At 42.7% G+C, this 17,238-nt stretch overlaps 1 protein-coding gene across 1 annotated transcript in view; it reads right to left on the bottom strand.

Moving 5' to 3' along the window:
* The window catches only part of LOC138267136 (polycystin-1-like protein 2), an 835,832-nt gene that overhangs the window by 529,688 nt on the left and 288,906 nt on the right, over positions 1 to 17,238 (bottom strand). Inside the window, exon 13 of the mRNA XM_069215990.1 lies at positions 10,783 to 10,924. Coding sequence (XP_069072091.1) covers positions 10,783 to 10,924 — 142 coding nt within the window. The remainder of the gene's footprint in view (positions 1 to 10,782; positions 10,925 to 17,238) is intronic.

Genomic DNA, 17,238 nt, shown 5'->3' on the forward strand with positions numbered 1-17,238 from the left:
GAAGAGTTTCTGATGGATGCAGGAGATTACAGATGGGTGTCTGTGCAGGATTACCACAACCAAGCTGTGGCAAAGGCAAACTCACGGTTACTGGAAAAAACGGTGCTGCTGGGGATCAGCAAGGCCTAGGAGGACTCAACCCATGAGGGGGAGGCACAGAGGACCCTGAGTGTTGCAGAGAGTCCCCAGGAGCAGAGGAAGCACCCACAGGAGGCCCCCAAGATGGGGATACAGGAGTCGCAGGAGCCCATGCAGCTCTACAAAAGTGGATCCCACGCCACAGGAGAACCATGCAGGAGGCTGCGCTTTGCAGAATGGAGTGCTGGGGGATGGAGTTACATGTTGCCTGAAGATCCCTTGGAGGAGATGTAAACAAGACTTGGCAGCTGCAAGAGACGCAGTGCACAGAGGTACTGTCCTGCATGGGAAGGCAAAGTCTTATCTCCACCACAGTTGGACAGCTGGCAGAGAGGACCAAGAGGACTACTCGACACCACCAGTGACATAGGATCCACACAGCTCAGCAGGAGGGGGGATCCACGCAGCCAGATGTGGCTTGTTGTAGGTCCCTGCGGTTGCAGGGGTGTAACTCCTTCACTCCAATGCAGATTCCTTCTTCTTCTTGTGCAGGCTGAAGAGTTGCAGTCTTCTGAGGATGCACGGTTAAAAAATTGTTGCGTAGTTGGCAGGAGCCCTGTAAACAATGTTGCTGAAGAGTCCCTTCTTCTTGGAAGCAGCTTGACGGGTCCTGGAGGTTCCAGTTGCAGTTCCTGAGGCCAGAAGTTGAAGTGAAGGTTGCAGAGGAATCCTGCTGGAATCTTGCAAGCTGAATCAGAGGACCCACCCAAGAGAGAGAGACCCGAAAGAGCCCTGAAAGGGGGATTGGTCACCTAACAAGGTAAGCACCTATCAGGAGGGAACTCTGACCTCACCTGCCTGGCCTTGCCACTCAGATGCTGCCAGACGTCCCTGCAAACCTAAGAAACAAGATGGCAGAACCCAGGGACCCTCTGGAGGAGCTCTGGGCAACACCCCTGGGATGATGATGGACAAGGGAGTCGTCACTCCCCTTTCCATTGTCCAGTTTTGCGCCACAGCATGCACTGTGTGTCCCTGAACTGCTGTGGACTAGTTTATGCACAGAGGACACCAAATGTGCCCTTCAAAGCAAACCAGCAGCTTGTGGAGGCTACCCCTCCCAAGCCGCTCACACCTATTTTTAAAGGGAGAGGGTGTTACCACCGTCTCCCAAAGGAAATCCTTTGTTCTGCCTTCCTGGGCTTGGTCAGATGAAGCAGCAGGACAGAACCCTGCCTGAGGGGTGGCAGCAGCTGGGCTGCCTGGAAAACCCTGTAAGACTGGTGGTAGCAATGCTTGGTGCCCTCTAAGGAGCCCCCAGAGTGCATGGAATCATACTTCCAATACTTTGCAACAGTATTGGGGTATGATTGTGACATGTTTGATACCAAACATGCCCAGGTTCGGAGTTACCATTGTGTAGCTGGACATAGGTAGTGACCTATGTCCAGTACACGTGTAAAATGGCATCACCGCACTCGCAAAGTCCAGGAAAATGGATCTGGAGTTTGTGGGGCACCTCTGCTAGTGCCCTCACACACAGGTACCTGCACCCTGCCCTCTGGGTTGAGAGGGCCTACCATAGGGGTGACTTATAGTGACCTGGTGTAGTGACCTGTAGTGAAAAATTGGTGCATATACCAGTTTCACACAGGCTGCAATAGCAGGCCTGCAGAACCCTCTGCATGGGCTCCCTATGGGTGGCAGAATAACTGTTGCAGTCCATAGGGATCCCATGGTACCTAGGTACCATATACTAGGGACTTACATGGGGGACCAGTATGCCAATTGTGAGAATTAAAGGTTAGTAGCAACCATATTTAGAGGAGGGAGCATACTCACTGGGGTCCTGGTCAGCAGGATCCCAGTGAACACAGTCAAACACACTCACAACAGGCAGAAAATGCGGGTAATCATGCCAAGAAAGAGGGCACTTGTCATGTCTTTATATCAATATCCACATATTGTTTAGGCACGAAGTTGTGTAGTCACACAGGCTCAGTCATTTCAAAGGGGGTTCCTTGCTGCTGCATGAAAGGAAGAAGGCTGTTAACATTTATTAACACGTTCCCCTCTAAATTAGCTGCCATTGAGCAACATATCCACTTTCATGTGACTGACCAACAAATTCCCTTGTAGCTTTTCTGTGATCTCTGGATCGTCAGTTCTAATTTCATATCTGCAGCCACAGCATTGAACCTTCCCTTTCTGTCTTTCACCACAAAATGTTTTGGATGAATTTTCTGTAGAGGTATGGTTTTTCCATCTCTAGATTCTTCACTTTTTCCAAATACCAGGACCCATATCTCATGTAGTGTATGCAATCGAATTTGTTAAACAGTAATCAGTGACTCCACAGTCTTCACAAGCAGCTCCCAATCACGTTCCTGATCAGCAAGTACGAATGTTTTCACTAGAGCTATTATATGTAAAACATTTCCCCAGCACTTGCAAAGTACTGATTTTTCTTCGCTTTCTTTGACAAACTCTATGAACTTGGCTTTCAGGTTTTGTAATTTTGAACTGAATGTACTGAACATTGCCTGGCTTTGCATTCTGTCTTTTGAATGAAGTGCACCCTGCGCCTTCTTCACTTCGGAGATAAGATATGCAAAACCTAGGGCCTTATTTATACTTTTTGGTGCAAAACTGCACTAAGGCAGTTTTGCCCCAAAACGTTTTGCACCGGCTTGCACCATTTTTTAGCACCAGCTGGGCACCATATTTATGGAATGGTGCAAGCCGGTGCAAAGGGTAGGCTAGCTTAAAAAAAAATGACGTTAGGCAGTTTTGAGTCAAAATAAATAATTCTTACCAGATTAGCATCATTTTTTGACACTAAGGGGCATATTTATACTCTGTTTGCACTGAATTAGCGTCGTTTTTTTTTTTAACTCTAATTCAGTGCAAAACTAACTCCATATTTATACTTTGGTGCTAGACCCGTCTAGCACCAAGTTTATGGAGTTAAAGTCATTTTTTGGAAGTGGAAACCTACCTTGCCTTAATGAGATGCAAGATAGGCGTTCCCGTGCAAAAAAATGACTCTATGGCCTTAACACCATATTTATACTCCCATGTAAAAATGGTGCAAGGGAGGGAGGAGGGGTCAAAAAATGGGGCAAAGCTTGCTTTGCCCCATTTTTTAAGACCTGGGTCAAGGCAGGTGTTAGGGGACCTGTGGCCCTATTTCCATGGTGGAACACCATGGAATAAGCCCAGAGGTGCCCTCCCTAGGCCCTAGGGGCACCCCCACCCACACTAGAGGGACTGCGAGGATGGGGGACCCCATCCCAGGTAAGTACAGGTAAGTGCATTTTATTGTTGAAAGTGCCAGGGCCCCCATACATGGCACAGGGTGCAATGGCCATGCCCAGGGGACCCCTGTCCTCTGTGCTGGCCACTGGGGTGGTGGGCATGACTCCTGCCTTTTCTAAGGCAGGAGTCATGTGGCATGGTAGGTTTAGCACCATAAAATGACGTTAATCTGGTTAGAGTCATTTTTTTTTACTCTAACCTGCCTAAAGCCATTTTTTGGTGCTAAACCCTCTCCTTCTATACTGCCAGCCCCACCCGACTAAAGTCATTTTTTTAAACTCTAGCCTACCCTTTGCACCGGCTTGCACCATTCCATAAATATGGTGCCTGGCTGGTGCACAGAAATGGTGCAAGCCAGTGATAAACTTTTTGGTGCAAAACTGAGTTAGTGCAGTTTTGCAGCAAAAAGTATAAATATGGGCCAATATTTTGTAAGTTTGCGCCACTTTTGCGTCATAAAATGACGCTAATGTGGTGCAAAAAAAGTTTAAATCAGGGCCTTGGTGCTAGATGGGTCTAGCACCAAAGTATAAATATGGAGTTAGTTTTGCACCGAATTAGAGTAAAATAAATGACTCTAATTCGGTGCAAACAGAGTATAAATATGCCCCCTAATTGGTCATTCTTGTTCCAGAAAGCATTCCAACGCAATGTTTCTTTAGCCTCAGATATGATGAGAATACCTTGTAACAAACTAACATAATGAGTTACACTCAATACTGACTGGACAGTTTTAATTCCTAAGGTGTCAGTCTCAATAAGTGTGTTGTCTGTGCCACATCCACTGGGATAACTTCCTGTACACTGCAATGCAACTTTTGTCATGTGGAAAACGCCTATCATTGGGTAAAGATCAACAAATTGTACTGGATTTCTCATAAAAATGTCAGCTTTCATACGGAAAACACCTTCATCACAGAAAATTGGCAGGATAGGCTGGACTTCAAGCTGAGAATGCACATTTTGGACATTTTTTAGAGCTGTGTATACTGTTGGGCAGTTTGTGACTGAAGACGGTATTACTGGTAAAAACCCTACCTTCTTCAGTGGCATGGTATTCTGGAAGATCAGAGCATGAATTCCAGCCCAGGGAGGAACTGGATTTTCATCATCCTTCCGTCTGCACCAAAGAAACAATAAGATAAATTTAGCTAAATCAGCTTTGCGGACTGCAGCATCAGGTAGAAGAAGATCCATGTCCTCAGCCACTTTGAAACTTTCTGGTAAACTGGGACAATTTGATGGCTTGTAGCGATTTTGCACATGTTGACAAGGCAGTTAGCTTATTAGTTTGCAGTTTTGTTTCTTTATGCTTACAGCTGACACAACTTGTTGTCCAGCAGCTACTTCTTTGGTAGTTTTGAAAAGGCACCATGGGAGTATCATGTGTGCTGGATGTTCCAGACCAAAATAGTTGTCTTCAAAATCAAAATTATTAAGAGCATCAATTGTAAATCCTTTCCTGGTAAAGTGACTTTGAAGTGGTGTGCAGTCGGATTCACAAGATTTTACAGCATGAGCTGCTAACAAGTTCCTGCTCCGTACCATGACATTATAACTTATTGATACACCAATCCTATTCATTGAAGGGATTAGGGGCCAGATGTAGCAAAGGGTTTTACCCATTCTGTGTCTATGGGAAAATGTGTTCGTACATATGGCCCTAGCTCTCTACTTTTGCACTTTTCGTAGTCTGCATGATGTAGCAGAGTTTTCTTTATGGTGTGATGTAATGCATAAAACATGATCAGGAAAAGACAGTACATTTGCACAGCATAAGTCTGTCAATTCATGGGATTGTCTTCAACTTCTTTGCTAATATCTTCAAAGCCATCATCAATGTTGTTGGCATCTGTTCTGAACTCACTAACTTTCGTTTGTAACAGTTTTGCTTTGCTGATATTAAACAGTGATGTAACAAATGTCAAGACAACATTAGGCATTCGTGTTGACATGATTTGCAGAGCTCCGTGGCATCACAAAATTTGTCATTAAGTCCAAAATCGAAATCTTTCAGGACATTTCTTTAAATGGTTCCTGCTGATGTTACTGTATCCAGTGATCTTATTTTGGCAGCAAGAACTTCAGGAGTCAAATATGCTGAGAACACCATAAGTGGCTCATTCTTTTTGTTAAACTGACAAAAATGAATTCTGTCATTGTACATTCGCACCAGAAAAATCTTAATTTAATTATTATTGATCAATACAGTTTCATCAATGTTGACCATTATTTCTCTGATCTCACTGAGGGTGAACCCGTGGCCAGCACTCAAGAGTGGCTTTAAAACTTAATTTGTTTTTCAAAGAGTGCAAACTTAACTGAAGGTTGACAGTTATGTTGCTGCTTATTGTACATTCATATTTTTGAATGTATGCCCACATGCAGTTCAGGTGGGCATACAAATCTGCTGCAGATACATTCACCTCGCTGTTTAGATCAGCTATTCAGCTGAAAACTTAATCTTGGAAGAAACTAGCTGCAGATATAAACATGTTTGCTCTTTGAGACTCACATGCTATGTACGTTGCTCTTTCGTCAATCCCTTTGGCCATTATTCTGGCTAAACTACAGATAACACTTTGACGATCATCTGCTTTCTGTTCAGTTGTTGGAGGTGAACGAGGGGTAGCCATCGGTCTTCTAAGTGGATGGGCAGTAGGTTTGGTTGTCATCACTTTCTCAGAAGAATCAGATTCTTATTGTGATTCACTGGTTTCTGCTATTTTTTGATTATTTTTTTCCTAGGCTTTTCCAATTGTATACAACTTGTAGCACTTGCTGTTACAGTGATAAAATATTTGATCCTCTTCACCCATCAGTTTCAATCTTTTGCGAACTTCTTCTTGCCTTAATTCTGCAGCATCTCAAACTCTCTTCTGTCCAGCTGCAGTTGATGTTAGCTTTTCTGCTGGATTAGTTTGGCATATGACACATTTTTCTTTGTTGAAGGAGTACTCACATTTTGTAGCTAACAACACTCTGTCAGGAGGTAAAAATCCTCTGCTACCACCTGCTTCCCTTATGTTTATGAATTTGAATCAACAGAAAACCTGAAACAAAAACAGTATTGAAATAAATAACCAATAGGATGGCTAAAACACATCATTATGAAGCCGCCATTGGCCAAATGGCAGAATGGTTGATCAGAGGAGTTATTTTCTGTCTCTACAAGACTACTTGACCCTCAAAACCTATGTTTTGACACCAAAATGAAGTATAAAGGTCTCATGGTTCCTGGAATATTACATCATCACTGCAACACACCTGCCATTTTTAAAAATGTTGCCCAGAAAAAATCGGGCTAGGTTAGCAATGTCTACCCAAGCTAAGTTACTTCTTGAATGATACAAAAACACAAATCAAAAATGAAAATCTATAGACAACAATTTTTTTACGGAGATATATCAGGGGGCCAAGACTATATGTAAAAACCTGCTATGAAAACTTAGGTTCCCAGTAACCCCCAAAATGGCTCTAAATTTGTAAAGGCATGACACCTTCAAGCTGTTTTTGGTAGATGGTTACTCAAGGATAGTGGAAGTTTAGCTAATAGCTTTCATGGATTCAATGTGATGTCAAATTGGAAGAGTTTTTAGACTTTATTGGTCCTTCTAACACAAGAACACTTTATATTAGATTCAGGTTTGGCATTTTGCCTTTGGCAGTTTTTACAGTCAGGAAGTGAAATAATATGCAAAATTCCAGTAGGTGCCCAGTGTATAACACTCCCAAAGTGCATGAGGAGTACTTGTTATTTTTTGCAGAAAACATTGCAAACCCAGAAGAAAGTGAACTGTCCTCCATTGCAGAATCCTGAAGATTGGACACCACAGATTAGTCCTGTGGAACAGAATATAATACCAGTGTGGTTTTCACGGTCTCTAAATTCCAGGAGTCTTGTCAATAGAGGAAAATGTTTAGCATAACTGTTTTCTTTACTGCTTTTTTATCTTATTTTAATAATGTTATTTATTTAGCTAGCACAATACGACTTTATTTTAGTTTTAGATCTGGCATTTTACCTTGCTTGTACAGCTAGGTGGTCAAATAACACGTATAAATCCACTCGGTGACCAGCCTGTAACTCTTTAAACAGAATGAGGAGCATTTTTTCACGTTTCTGAGTTCTCACAGCCTGCATGGTGTACTAACGTGAAATTTTCAGCACATTTGTTATGCTACATAGTTCTTATTATTTTTACAGTGTGGAAATGTGATTGTTAACATGAAATTGCTTGAATGTTTATATGTGATTAAGCTATTGTGTTGCTGATGGATTATTTGATCCGATTGAACAAATAAATACATAAATAAATAAATAAATACATAAATAAAGCTTTTAACAAGCTTTCAGGGATGCTACAAAGTGTTCAAATATTAGATCTGCTATCTGCACCGCAAAACCAGTCGCGTACCCACAAGAAAGTGGGGGAGAGGTTGTGCCAATTCAACTGGAGCAGGAACTGCGAGATGTAGAAGTGAAAATTGTTTCCAAATTGAATTTTCCGCATTTAAAACATGTAGCAGATTAAAGGTCAGAACGCTATGTGCTGCTGGTTTATAATAGTACGAGCCTCAGAGCAACATAATTCACAGGGTCTCTAATATGCCCCTTGGTTTGTTAGTCATTTTACTGCATGCCTTCCAGAGTGAACACTAGAGGTAAAGACTATCACAGATTTTTCCTTGTTAACTTAATATCGATTGTTTTTACACACTATATGGAATACTACTGTATGAGCTCTACATTTTTGCCCAGCAGCACCTATTATCTCGCTATTGTTGATTGAGCTAAGAGTGAGAGTGAAGAGACTTCAGACACCAAGCAAAAGTGAATAGATCATGAATACATGTATCCCGTCACTGCTAATTATCATTATTATTTGGTTAGCCTTATTCGCACTAGACTCACATTAAGTCAATTGGACTGGTTTCTATTAACTCTGCTTTGTAATTTTGCCTTTTCTATTAACCAACTAGTAGTGACCGCTAATGGCATGCTACTTCCCAAGGGGCCCCCCGTATGATGAGGGATGGTAAGCATACTGTCTTGTTATTGTACACGACCTGTTATCATTACTACTTACATTGTCGTGTCACGGGTGTTATCAGTCATTATCCGTGTTTATTGATCTGATTATTTGTTTCCTAGGGCGACCGTTCTGTTCCTTTTTTGACAAACAGTTAACTTCAATGTAAGTGACTGCATTATCTCTTTTTATGATTTCTAATATTTAACTCCCTTAAACTTATTAAGAGTCAGGAGAAGTTTTTCTATATTTTGGTCCTGAAGAAGCGTCATAGGATCTCTATAGACCACCGCACGCGAAACATGTTGACCGTACTATAGGGGATTTGTGATCATTTCCCTTCTCCTACTTTAGGAAGAAAGTGGTTGAGCATGATGTCTCATTTTCCACTTTCCTTATGTTTTTTATCTTGGTCTCAGTACTATTATTTTGTTATATTAAATAATTTTGTCTTATTGGGGCTGAGAACTAATTTTAATATTTCACTCTCCTGCCAGGAATAGTGCCTGACCTTGACACTTTCTAGTGAGTGCTCATCACTACGGCAGTCACTCAAAAGATCTCCGGCAAAGAGCCCCCTAACGGGGAGCCCGTCAGACATTGCAGCGCCGGTCTGACGAGGAGCTACCCGATGATGAAGCATGACATCCTCTTGGGATGTGTGAGTGCTCTTGCTCCTGAACATTAATGCTCCCTAGTCACATATTTCCTTGGAACAGTGTACACATTAATTGCATTACTAGTCAATCGGGAGACTGTACACTGGACCAGCAATCTCCCAGTCCTTCTTATTGTTTGATGCTGGTTTATGATACACATGTTTCTGTTTAGCACATCTTATAGATGATTCTTTAGCGTTTTGGCTGACATTGTTATGTAACTGGTGGAGAACAACTCTGAAGAAGACTATTTTTGAAAGTTTATGAGGGAATCCGAAGAAGAGGAAAATCCTCCTATCTCATTTCCATACATGGAGTTTCTGGCAAAGGCTGGAACTAGTGGTATCTTTCAGGGTTTGGGATGCACATGAAGCTATTGTAGATAGGATGACTTTGGACCACAAGTGCATGGTTACTTAGACAGCCTTAATCAAAACTTCTACGGGTATTGCACTTAACTTTCATTCTTATGATTCTAATTACCAATCCCACTGACTAAACGGTAAATAAATCTGCCACAGTTGCCTGCTATTTTGAACAAGTTCAAGGGGACATTGACAATTATCGCCTTATCTCAGCAGTACTGAATCTTTTTTTACTTCTGTGGACCCCGATTAAGTCACTACTGGAAGCCGGATACCCCAGGTTTGGCAATTTCTATAATCTGAACCTCAAAACAATATTCAAAAATTGAGAAAGAAATATACAGGAAACAAATATACAATTTATGAACTATTTAACTCAGAAAACCAATATTTTTATTTTAATGCAAAGGTTGGGGATCTTCAAAATGTAGTTGCATTTCTAATAGACGATGTGAAATGTAAAACTCCAGATTATCTCTGTCTTTTTTTGCTCCCCATGCCGTTCTTATTTTGTCAGTGTATACCAGTGTTTACATCGCCCATACTGGCTTCATTGTGCTATATTTATGCTACTCCTATGAATCAAGGTAAGGATACCAGCTTAATTTGTATTCACAAAATTCATATACCTTGAACATCACAGAGCATTTTTTACGTTTTAAGTTTCTATTTTCCTTTTTTAGGTATATATATACTTTATTACTTTATTATTATTATTTTCTCAACAGTTGGGGACCCCCAGAGTAGGCATCATGGACCCCCATGGGTCGTGGGGCTTAGGTTAGATCCACTGCTTGATAGTATTCTGACTACAAAGGCCCGACTCACAAAGGTTTTTGGATTTCGAAGTTCAACTCATGTGTAAAAAACGTCATTTGAGATTCAAAAGTCCGCAACCTGGTTATATGGGATTTTCGAAATGTTAGACGCTTTGGCAAATTCGGAAAAACTGATAGCATGGTTACATTTCCCGTCGTTGTGAGTTTAGTATTAGGGACAGGAAAGTGGGTGCTACCGGGTAGGTGGATGCAAAATGCAATTAACTCCCCACAAACCCCTCTGCATGTATTTATCAAAGCTTGAAACTCTATGTCGTCGCGCACTTCCAACAGTACTTCAGGGATTCTTCGTGAAACGTGTAACAAAACTAGAAGTAAAGTTTTTCGACGTTTTCATGCTGATTCAGGCATCCGGTATTGGACTTATTTTGTTTTACGTATAACTGTTATCATCAATGAATTATATGCTGGTCCTAAGAAACACATGATTTCATTACATTACTAATTTAATTGCACACCGAGACAGAACCAGAAAGCAGTGAACACACACCTGCCGCTCGGATACGAAACGCGACTTCTTGACTCTTCAGAAAGGAGCTGTTAAGCGTTAAGGAGGAAGAATCGCTTTGTAGTAAAGTCAGCGAACTCTGCCTGAAACCCTGGAGGCTGCAAACTGCTGGAAGGGCAGAAACCTGTAAAATACACAGACAAGCTGGAAAGTGTTACCACAACAGGATCAAAGCGCAATAAATACATATATATGGTTTGCAATGGGAATATTATCAAAGCCTGAGACCTGGTAAAGAGACGAAATCATCATTTCATGTAGGACAGAAATTTCATACCTCATTTGTGTGCGTTTCACTGCTGACTGTAGTGCATTTAAAACGCCAGTTCAGATCTCAAAAACAGCCAGCCAGTACAGCGATAAGATCAAAATCAGAGGGCTTGACATTATAAGTAAATACATGCACTTGGTAAAGAAAACAAATTAGAGTAACTTTCACTTTACTGGACAATACAACTTTCTGAATCAATGAATGATACAATCTTAAATATGACCTAATCTGTGCGGGAATGGATTGATACAGCGCGCTTTATAGATTTAAAATGTTTCTGGCCTTTACAATAAATTGGCCTCCCCACTGGATGGCATCCTAAAGCTGTTGCATTACCGTGACCCATGAAAGGACCTTCCATAATCCGGTGGTATTTAACATCACCACATAACAGTGTCTCAAAACAGTTCTTCACGTTAGCAAGGGAAGGTACACCACTAAAACCAGGGCTTTGGTAATATACCCCTGCACCAGTCTGTTTGGGGTCCAGGCCTGGAGATGTGTGGCATGTGCTTGTGTAATGGACAAGAAGAGTGGAGGCGTACCTACCAATGGTGCAGTTTGTACAGCGGCTCCAGGGCCAAGACTTGTGAGTGGCCCATTGAACACAAATTAGAGCAGAGGTCTTCAAACTGGGGTGTGGACCCCTCTAGTAGTGCATCAAGTGATCTCAGGGGGGTGCCAGCAGGCGGTGGTGACAAAAAAAGAGGAACACAGCGGCAGACCACTCTCTATCTTGAGTTCATTCCCTGTATTCCAAATTATGAACCTATCCATGTTTGATAGTTGAGTTTTGGAAAGTATAGCAATGTAGTGACCCTCATTGTATCAAACATCCAAACAATTTCCTTATATTGGCAAGTGCCATTTATCCTTGATCAAAATGTCAGAGACAGACAGAGAGAAAAAGAGAGGTCAAACATATCCAACGGGCCTAGCCACAATGTCTATCATTCTTACCTTGGAAGGATAGAATGTAAGCTAGATAAAATGTAAGATTAGGAGGTATTCAAGGTACATGTGTAAGACTAAATCTGAAGTGGTGCATGAGGATTTGTCCGTCCATGTGTGTAGTCTAGATGTGGTGCTTATCTTCAACCTCTTTTCAGATCTCCATTTAGGAATGAGGCCTCTACAGTTTGGTTTACTACCTTGGTCTATGAATAATGAAGGTTTCTTCTCTGAGGAGGTATATTTCCTCCTGGAAGGTTGGAGGCAAGTTATGCCTGAAGCACGTCTGCTATAAGCCACATTTACTCCCGAAAAAATACTTGCAATTCGGCCTCTGATGTTTCAGTTACAATGGACAATACTTTTCCCCCAGTACACTCACGTTAGTAACATAAATGAGCTCTTGTACAGAAAATCATCTTATGTGCTGTGACTGTTTTGCCGCGTTTGTTTGGAAGTTCTGACATTACATGTGTCACAGGCCTTAATGCATGTTACAATAGGTCAGGAGCAACCAGGGTTTTAGGTCTTTGTAAGCTCTACCTTGTGTAAGCTGACAGTGTTTACATGGTAAATGTACACATTTTCTCTGATAGTGTTGTAATAGCTAGAGGAGGAACGTTCCATTTTTTGCTGCAATGGCAAAGAGTCTGTTTCCAAATTATGACCCTATCATGTTCTATGCGGGTGAAGTCGAAGACACATGTAACTGTACTTCCCCATAAAGTAAAGGAAGCATTGTTTTACAATCCAGTGTTGCAAGTTCAGGATCCGAGCGCTATAGGGCACCCCATCCATGCTCCATAGCCTTTGCAAAAATGGGATAGAACCAGATCAATGGGTTCCTGGAGAGAGATGCCATCAGATGGGAATCCATCTTGAGGCCTACTTTCGTACAGGTAGGATTTACATGGTCAATCAACTATCATAATGCACTATGAACTAATTTCAGGTAGCTCAGGGTCTTGTAGTTGGAGTTTTTAGATTAATAGTTTAGGGATGCGTGGTGAGCAGTACTTGGCATGTACGTCGATTGTATTCTTTATTGCTGAGATGTTCATTATTAGGATGATAATTCTTACACCTGTGATTTGTAGAAGAACAGCACATGATTTTAATATATTACAAAATACCTACATTTCAGTGAGCACCAATTTGGGGGTTCAGGACCAGGGTTTAAAGAGCAGGCTCCCATCATCACATGCACCTATGAGACATTCTTTGATAGGTATGTCTCACACTAAACCGTCCAAGCAGTCTTATCCAGAAGAGCATAACTCAAGGGGAAGGGTGAAGGGCACCTGCCAGTTCTCTGACAAAGCTAAAAGCTCTTTAGGGCTCAAGAAATCTCGTGTGTAACTCCTAAACCATAAGGATTTAACAAAGCTTTAATACTAAAAATAGAGACATTTTAGATAGTGCATATAGTACAAACATTAGCATCTTATAAACAGAAATAAAAAACAGATTCAGTCACAATTTAAGATATATTTAATTCTGGACCATACCTAGACCAGTCACTTTGTTATCCTATTCCACCTGGAGAACGGCAATTACAACAACTCCACAACAACTCCACAATGCTGCTCGAAAACCTCGCCAACCTCGGACTCAAGCAACTCATCACCTCGCCCACCCACTCCGCCAGACACACACTCGACCCAATCTTCACCAACAGCAACCACATCTCCATCAGCCACATCGCCGAACTCCAATGGACAGACCACCACTGTATCCACTTTACCTTAAGCAAAACCCCCGACCGACACCTCGCTCACCTACCATCCCACAGGAGCTGAAACAAGATCACCAAGGACCAGCTACTCACCAGCCTCAACAATTCACCCCCTCAGACGACCTCAACACTAACACTAACACAGCTGCCCAGGACCCCATCAACTGGATCTCAGACTGTGCCAACACCTTAGCCCCCATTAACAAACCCTCCAACAGACGCTCATCAATGAAAGCCAACTGGTTCACCCCAGCCCTCAAGGAGTCCAAACAAAACTGCAGATGCCTCAAAAGGAAATGGCGCACTGACAAGACTCCCACCAACCAAGAAGCCTTAAAAAAAGCCCTAAACACACACCACCAACTCATCAGGACCACCAAGAGAAACACCTTCCAAGAACGCATCAACAACAACGCATGCAACAGCAAAGAGCTCGTCACGATCATCAGCGAACTGACCAACCCCAGAGTGAACTCCAAGGACATCTTCCCCTCACAAGAACTCTGCAACAACCTCTCCACCTACTTCCACCACAAGATAGCAGACATCTACGACAGCTTCCCGACCCAGGATCATCCCACGGCTAACTCCGTCATAGCCACCACCAAAGCTCCTCCAAACCCCCACCACCTACTCTGCTGGGCCAACATCTCCGACGAGGAAACCCTCAAGATCATGAACTCGGGCTCTCCCTCCAATCCATGCCTCCACCACATCTTCATCAAAGCAAGCAGCACCATCGCACCCAAGCTCCGGCACATCATCAACTGCTCCTTCGAAACCGCCACCTTCCCAGAAATATGGAAACACGCCAAAATCAAGCCCTTACTGAAGAAACCAACTGCAGACCCAGATGACCTCAAGAACTTCCGGCCCATCTCTCTACTCCCCTTCCCAGTCAAGGTAATTGAAAAAGCTGTCAACAGACAACTCACCAAACACATCGAACTCTACAACATCCTTGACCCCTCTCAGTAGGCTTCCGGAACAACCACAGCACCGAGACCCCCTTCCTCGCTGCTACAGACAACATTTGCATCCTCCTAGACAGGGGTGAGACCGTGGCTCTCATCCTCCTCGACCTGTCTGCCGCCTTCGACACCATCTTCCGCGGCACCCTACGGACTCATCTCCACGACGCTGGCATCAGAGACAAGGCAGTAGAATGGATCACCTCCTTCCTCTCCGACAGGACCCAAAAAGTCAGTCTCCCCCCCTTCTACTCAGAGACTACAAAGATCATCTGCTGCATCCCATAAGGCTCCTCTCTGAGCCCTTACTCTCTTCAACCTCTACATGGCCCCGCGCCACCATCGTCAGACACGACGCACTCAACATCATCTCATACGCCGACAATACTCAGCTAATCATCTCCCTCACCAACGACCTTCTCACAGCCAAAGTCAGCTTCCACAATGGAATGAAGGCAGTCGCAGCCTGGATGAAGGAGAGCTGCCTCAAGCTAAATACCAAAAAAACAGAAGTCCTCATCATCAGCAACAACCCCTTAGCCAGGGACATCTCCTGGTGATCCACTGCCCTCGGAAGCGCTCTGGTCCCCACCGACCAAACCCGCAACCTCAGTTTTATCCTGGACTGCGCACTCTCAATGAACTGTCAAGTCATTGCTGCCTCCTCTGTCTGTTTCAACTCAATGTTTATGCTCTGGAAGATCTTCGAATGGATCCCAACCGAATCCAAAAGAACAGTCAACCAGGCCTTCGTCAGCAGCCGCCTGGACTACGGCAACGCACTCTATGCCAGAACCACCACCAAGGTACAGAAAAGACCACAACGCATCCAGAACGCCTCCACCCGTCTCATCAAGAATGCCCCCAAACACAGCCACACCTCCGCCCTACTGAAAGACCTGCACTGACTCCCAATAGACAAGAGAATCACATTCAAACTTCTCACACACGCATACAAAGCCCTCCACAACGTGGGACCAGAATACCTCAACCAAAGACTCCACTTCTACACACCCACCAGGAAACTCCGCTCCACCGACCTCGCCCTCGCCACCATCCCATGCCTCCGGAAGGCCACAGCCGGAGGAATCCACCACAAAAACACTCCCAATCTATCACAATTCAGAAAGGACCTCAATGCTTGGCTCTTCACTTGATCCCCTCTGACCTTCACTTACTCCCCTCACCCAGAGCCTTGAGACACTAACGGATGAAGAGCTGCGCTCTCCAAATACATTGATTGATTGATTGATTGATCCTATATATCTGTTCTAGAGATGGCACCTTTATGTTCTAGGGCTTAACATTCCAATAACTTAAAGATCCAGATTGTGAGACAATATTTTAATCACCAACATCAAGCAATAATTAGTCTACTTACATTTATAACATAGTACAATAGCTTCACCAAGCAGATTCTAGCAAAACCAAAAGTGATTACACAAAAATTTGGTTGTAGATTTTCACCAACCATTACACTCAGATATCTCCATATGTTGATGATGATCTAATACATTCATAGCAGCCAGTATAATCCAAACATAAAAAAACATGTAAGCATTGCTCTCAACATGTCTGGGATACTCCTTACTTGCTGACCCACTTAGTTATTTTAGCAAGGCTGTAATTATAGAAGTCAGCTAATACTTTACATTGCTGTAATTTAGACTTTGTAACATTAGGGACTTAAATTGGATAGGAAGTATATGAGGTGGAGATCCAGGAGTCATGTCAGTGTATTTGGTGCATCTCAACAAACTCAACTACTTTGTATCCCAATGCAGAAGTCATTGTTCCTTCATCCTAATAGAAACAACTAAAGAAAGAAATTGAAAGAATCTTTGAGTGGATAAACCTCTCGAGGAAGGGCTACAAGCATTGATTTGTAAAATGAGCAAAGGAACAACACACAAGAATTTGTGAAATAAGGAGATTAAGCAAAAATAAGTTGTGCTTCAATAAACCCTTTTGTGTAAGCTGAGTGCTATCAAATAGTGATGGGGCAACACAGCAAGACTTGTTTCCAGCTCAAGCAATAACTCTTGTGAAACACTAAATGGAGCAGAAAATGGTGCGAGATTATCAACTCTCCATGTAACCCTAGGATGTGGAGGTATTTCAAAGAATGTCCAGAGAGCCTTGATGGTAATACATTGAGGGATTTCATGCCCCCAACATTCATCTAAACATTACACAACCCAACAGCATAAAAATATATCAAAGTATGACTACCAAGTGATTGCCCTCTGAGTCAGGTTCATCAACGTTTTGCCCATGGCTACCAGATATTAAAAAATACAGGTAATGCCTAGTTCACCATACAATAATGCTAGCACTTGACCCAAGAAAAGAATGCCAGTGATTCTTTGCCACCCAGAAACCACTTATCGACTTTCTATGACAAGGATAACCAAATTATGTGAGTCCCAGAAGGTTGCACAAACTAACAACCTCCTGGAACCCATAACGATAAGTAACAGGACTCTAAAGCTGTACGTCTAACAATAACA

The sequence above is a fragment of the Pleurodeles waltl genome, chromosome 12 (genome assembly GCF_031143425.1).
Source record: "Pleurodeles waltl isolate 20211129_DDA chromosome 12, aPleWal1.hap1.20221129, whole genome shotgun sequence".
NCBI classification, from domain to species: domain Eukaryota; kingdom Metazoa; phylum Chordata; class Amphibia; order Caudata; family Salamandridae; genus Pleurodeles; species Pleurodeles waltl.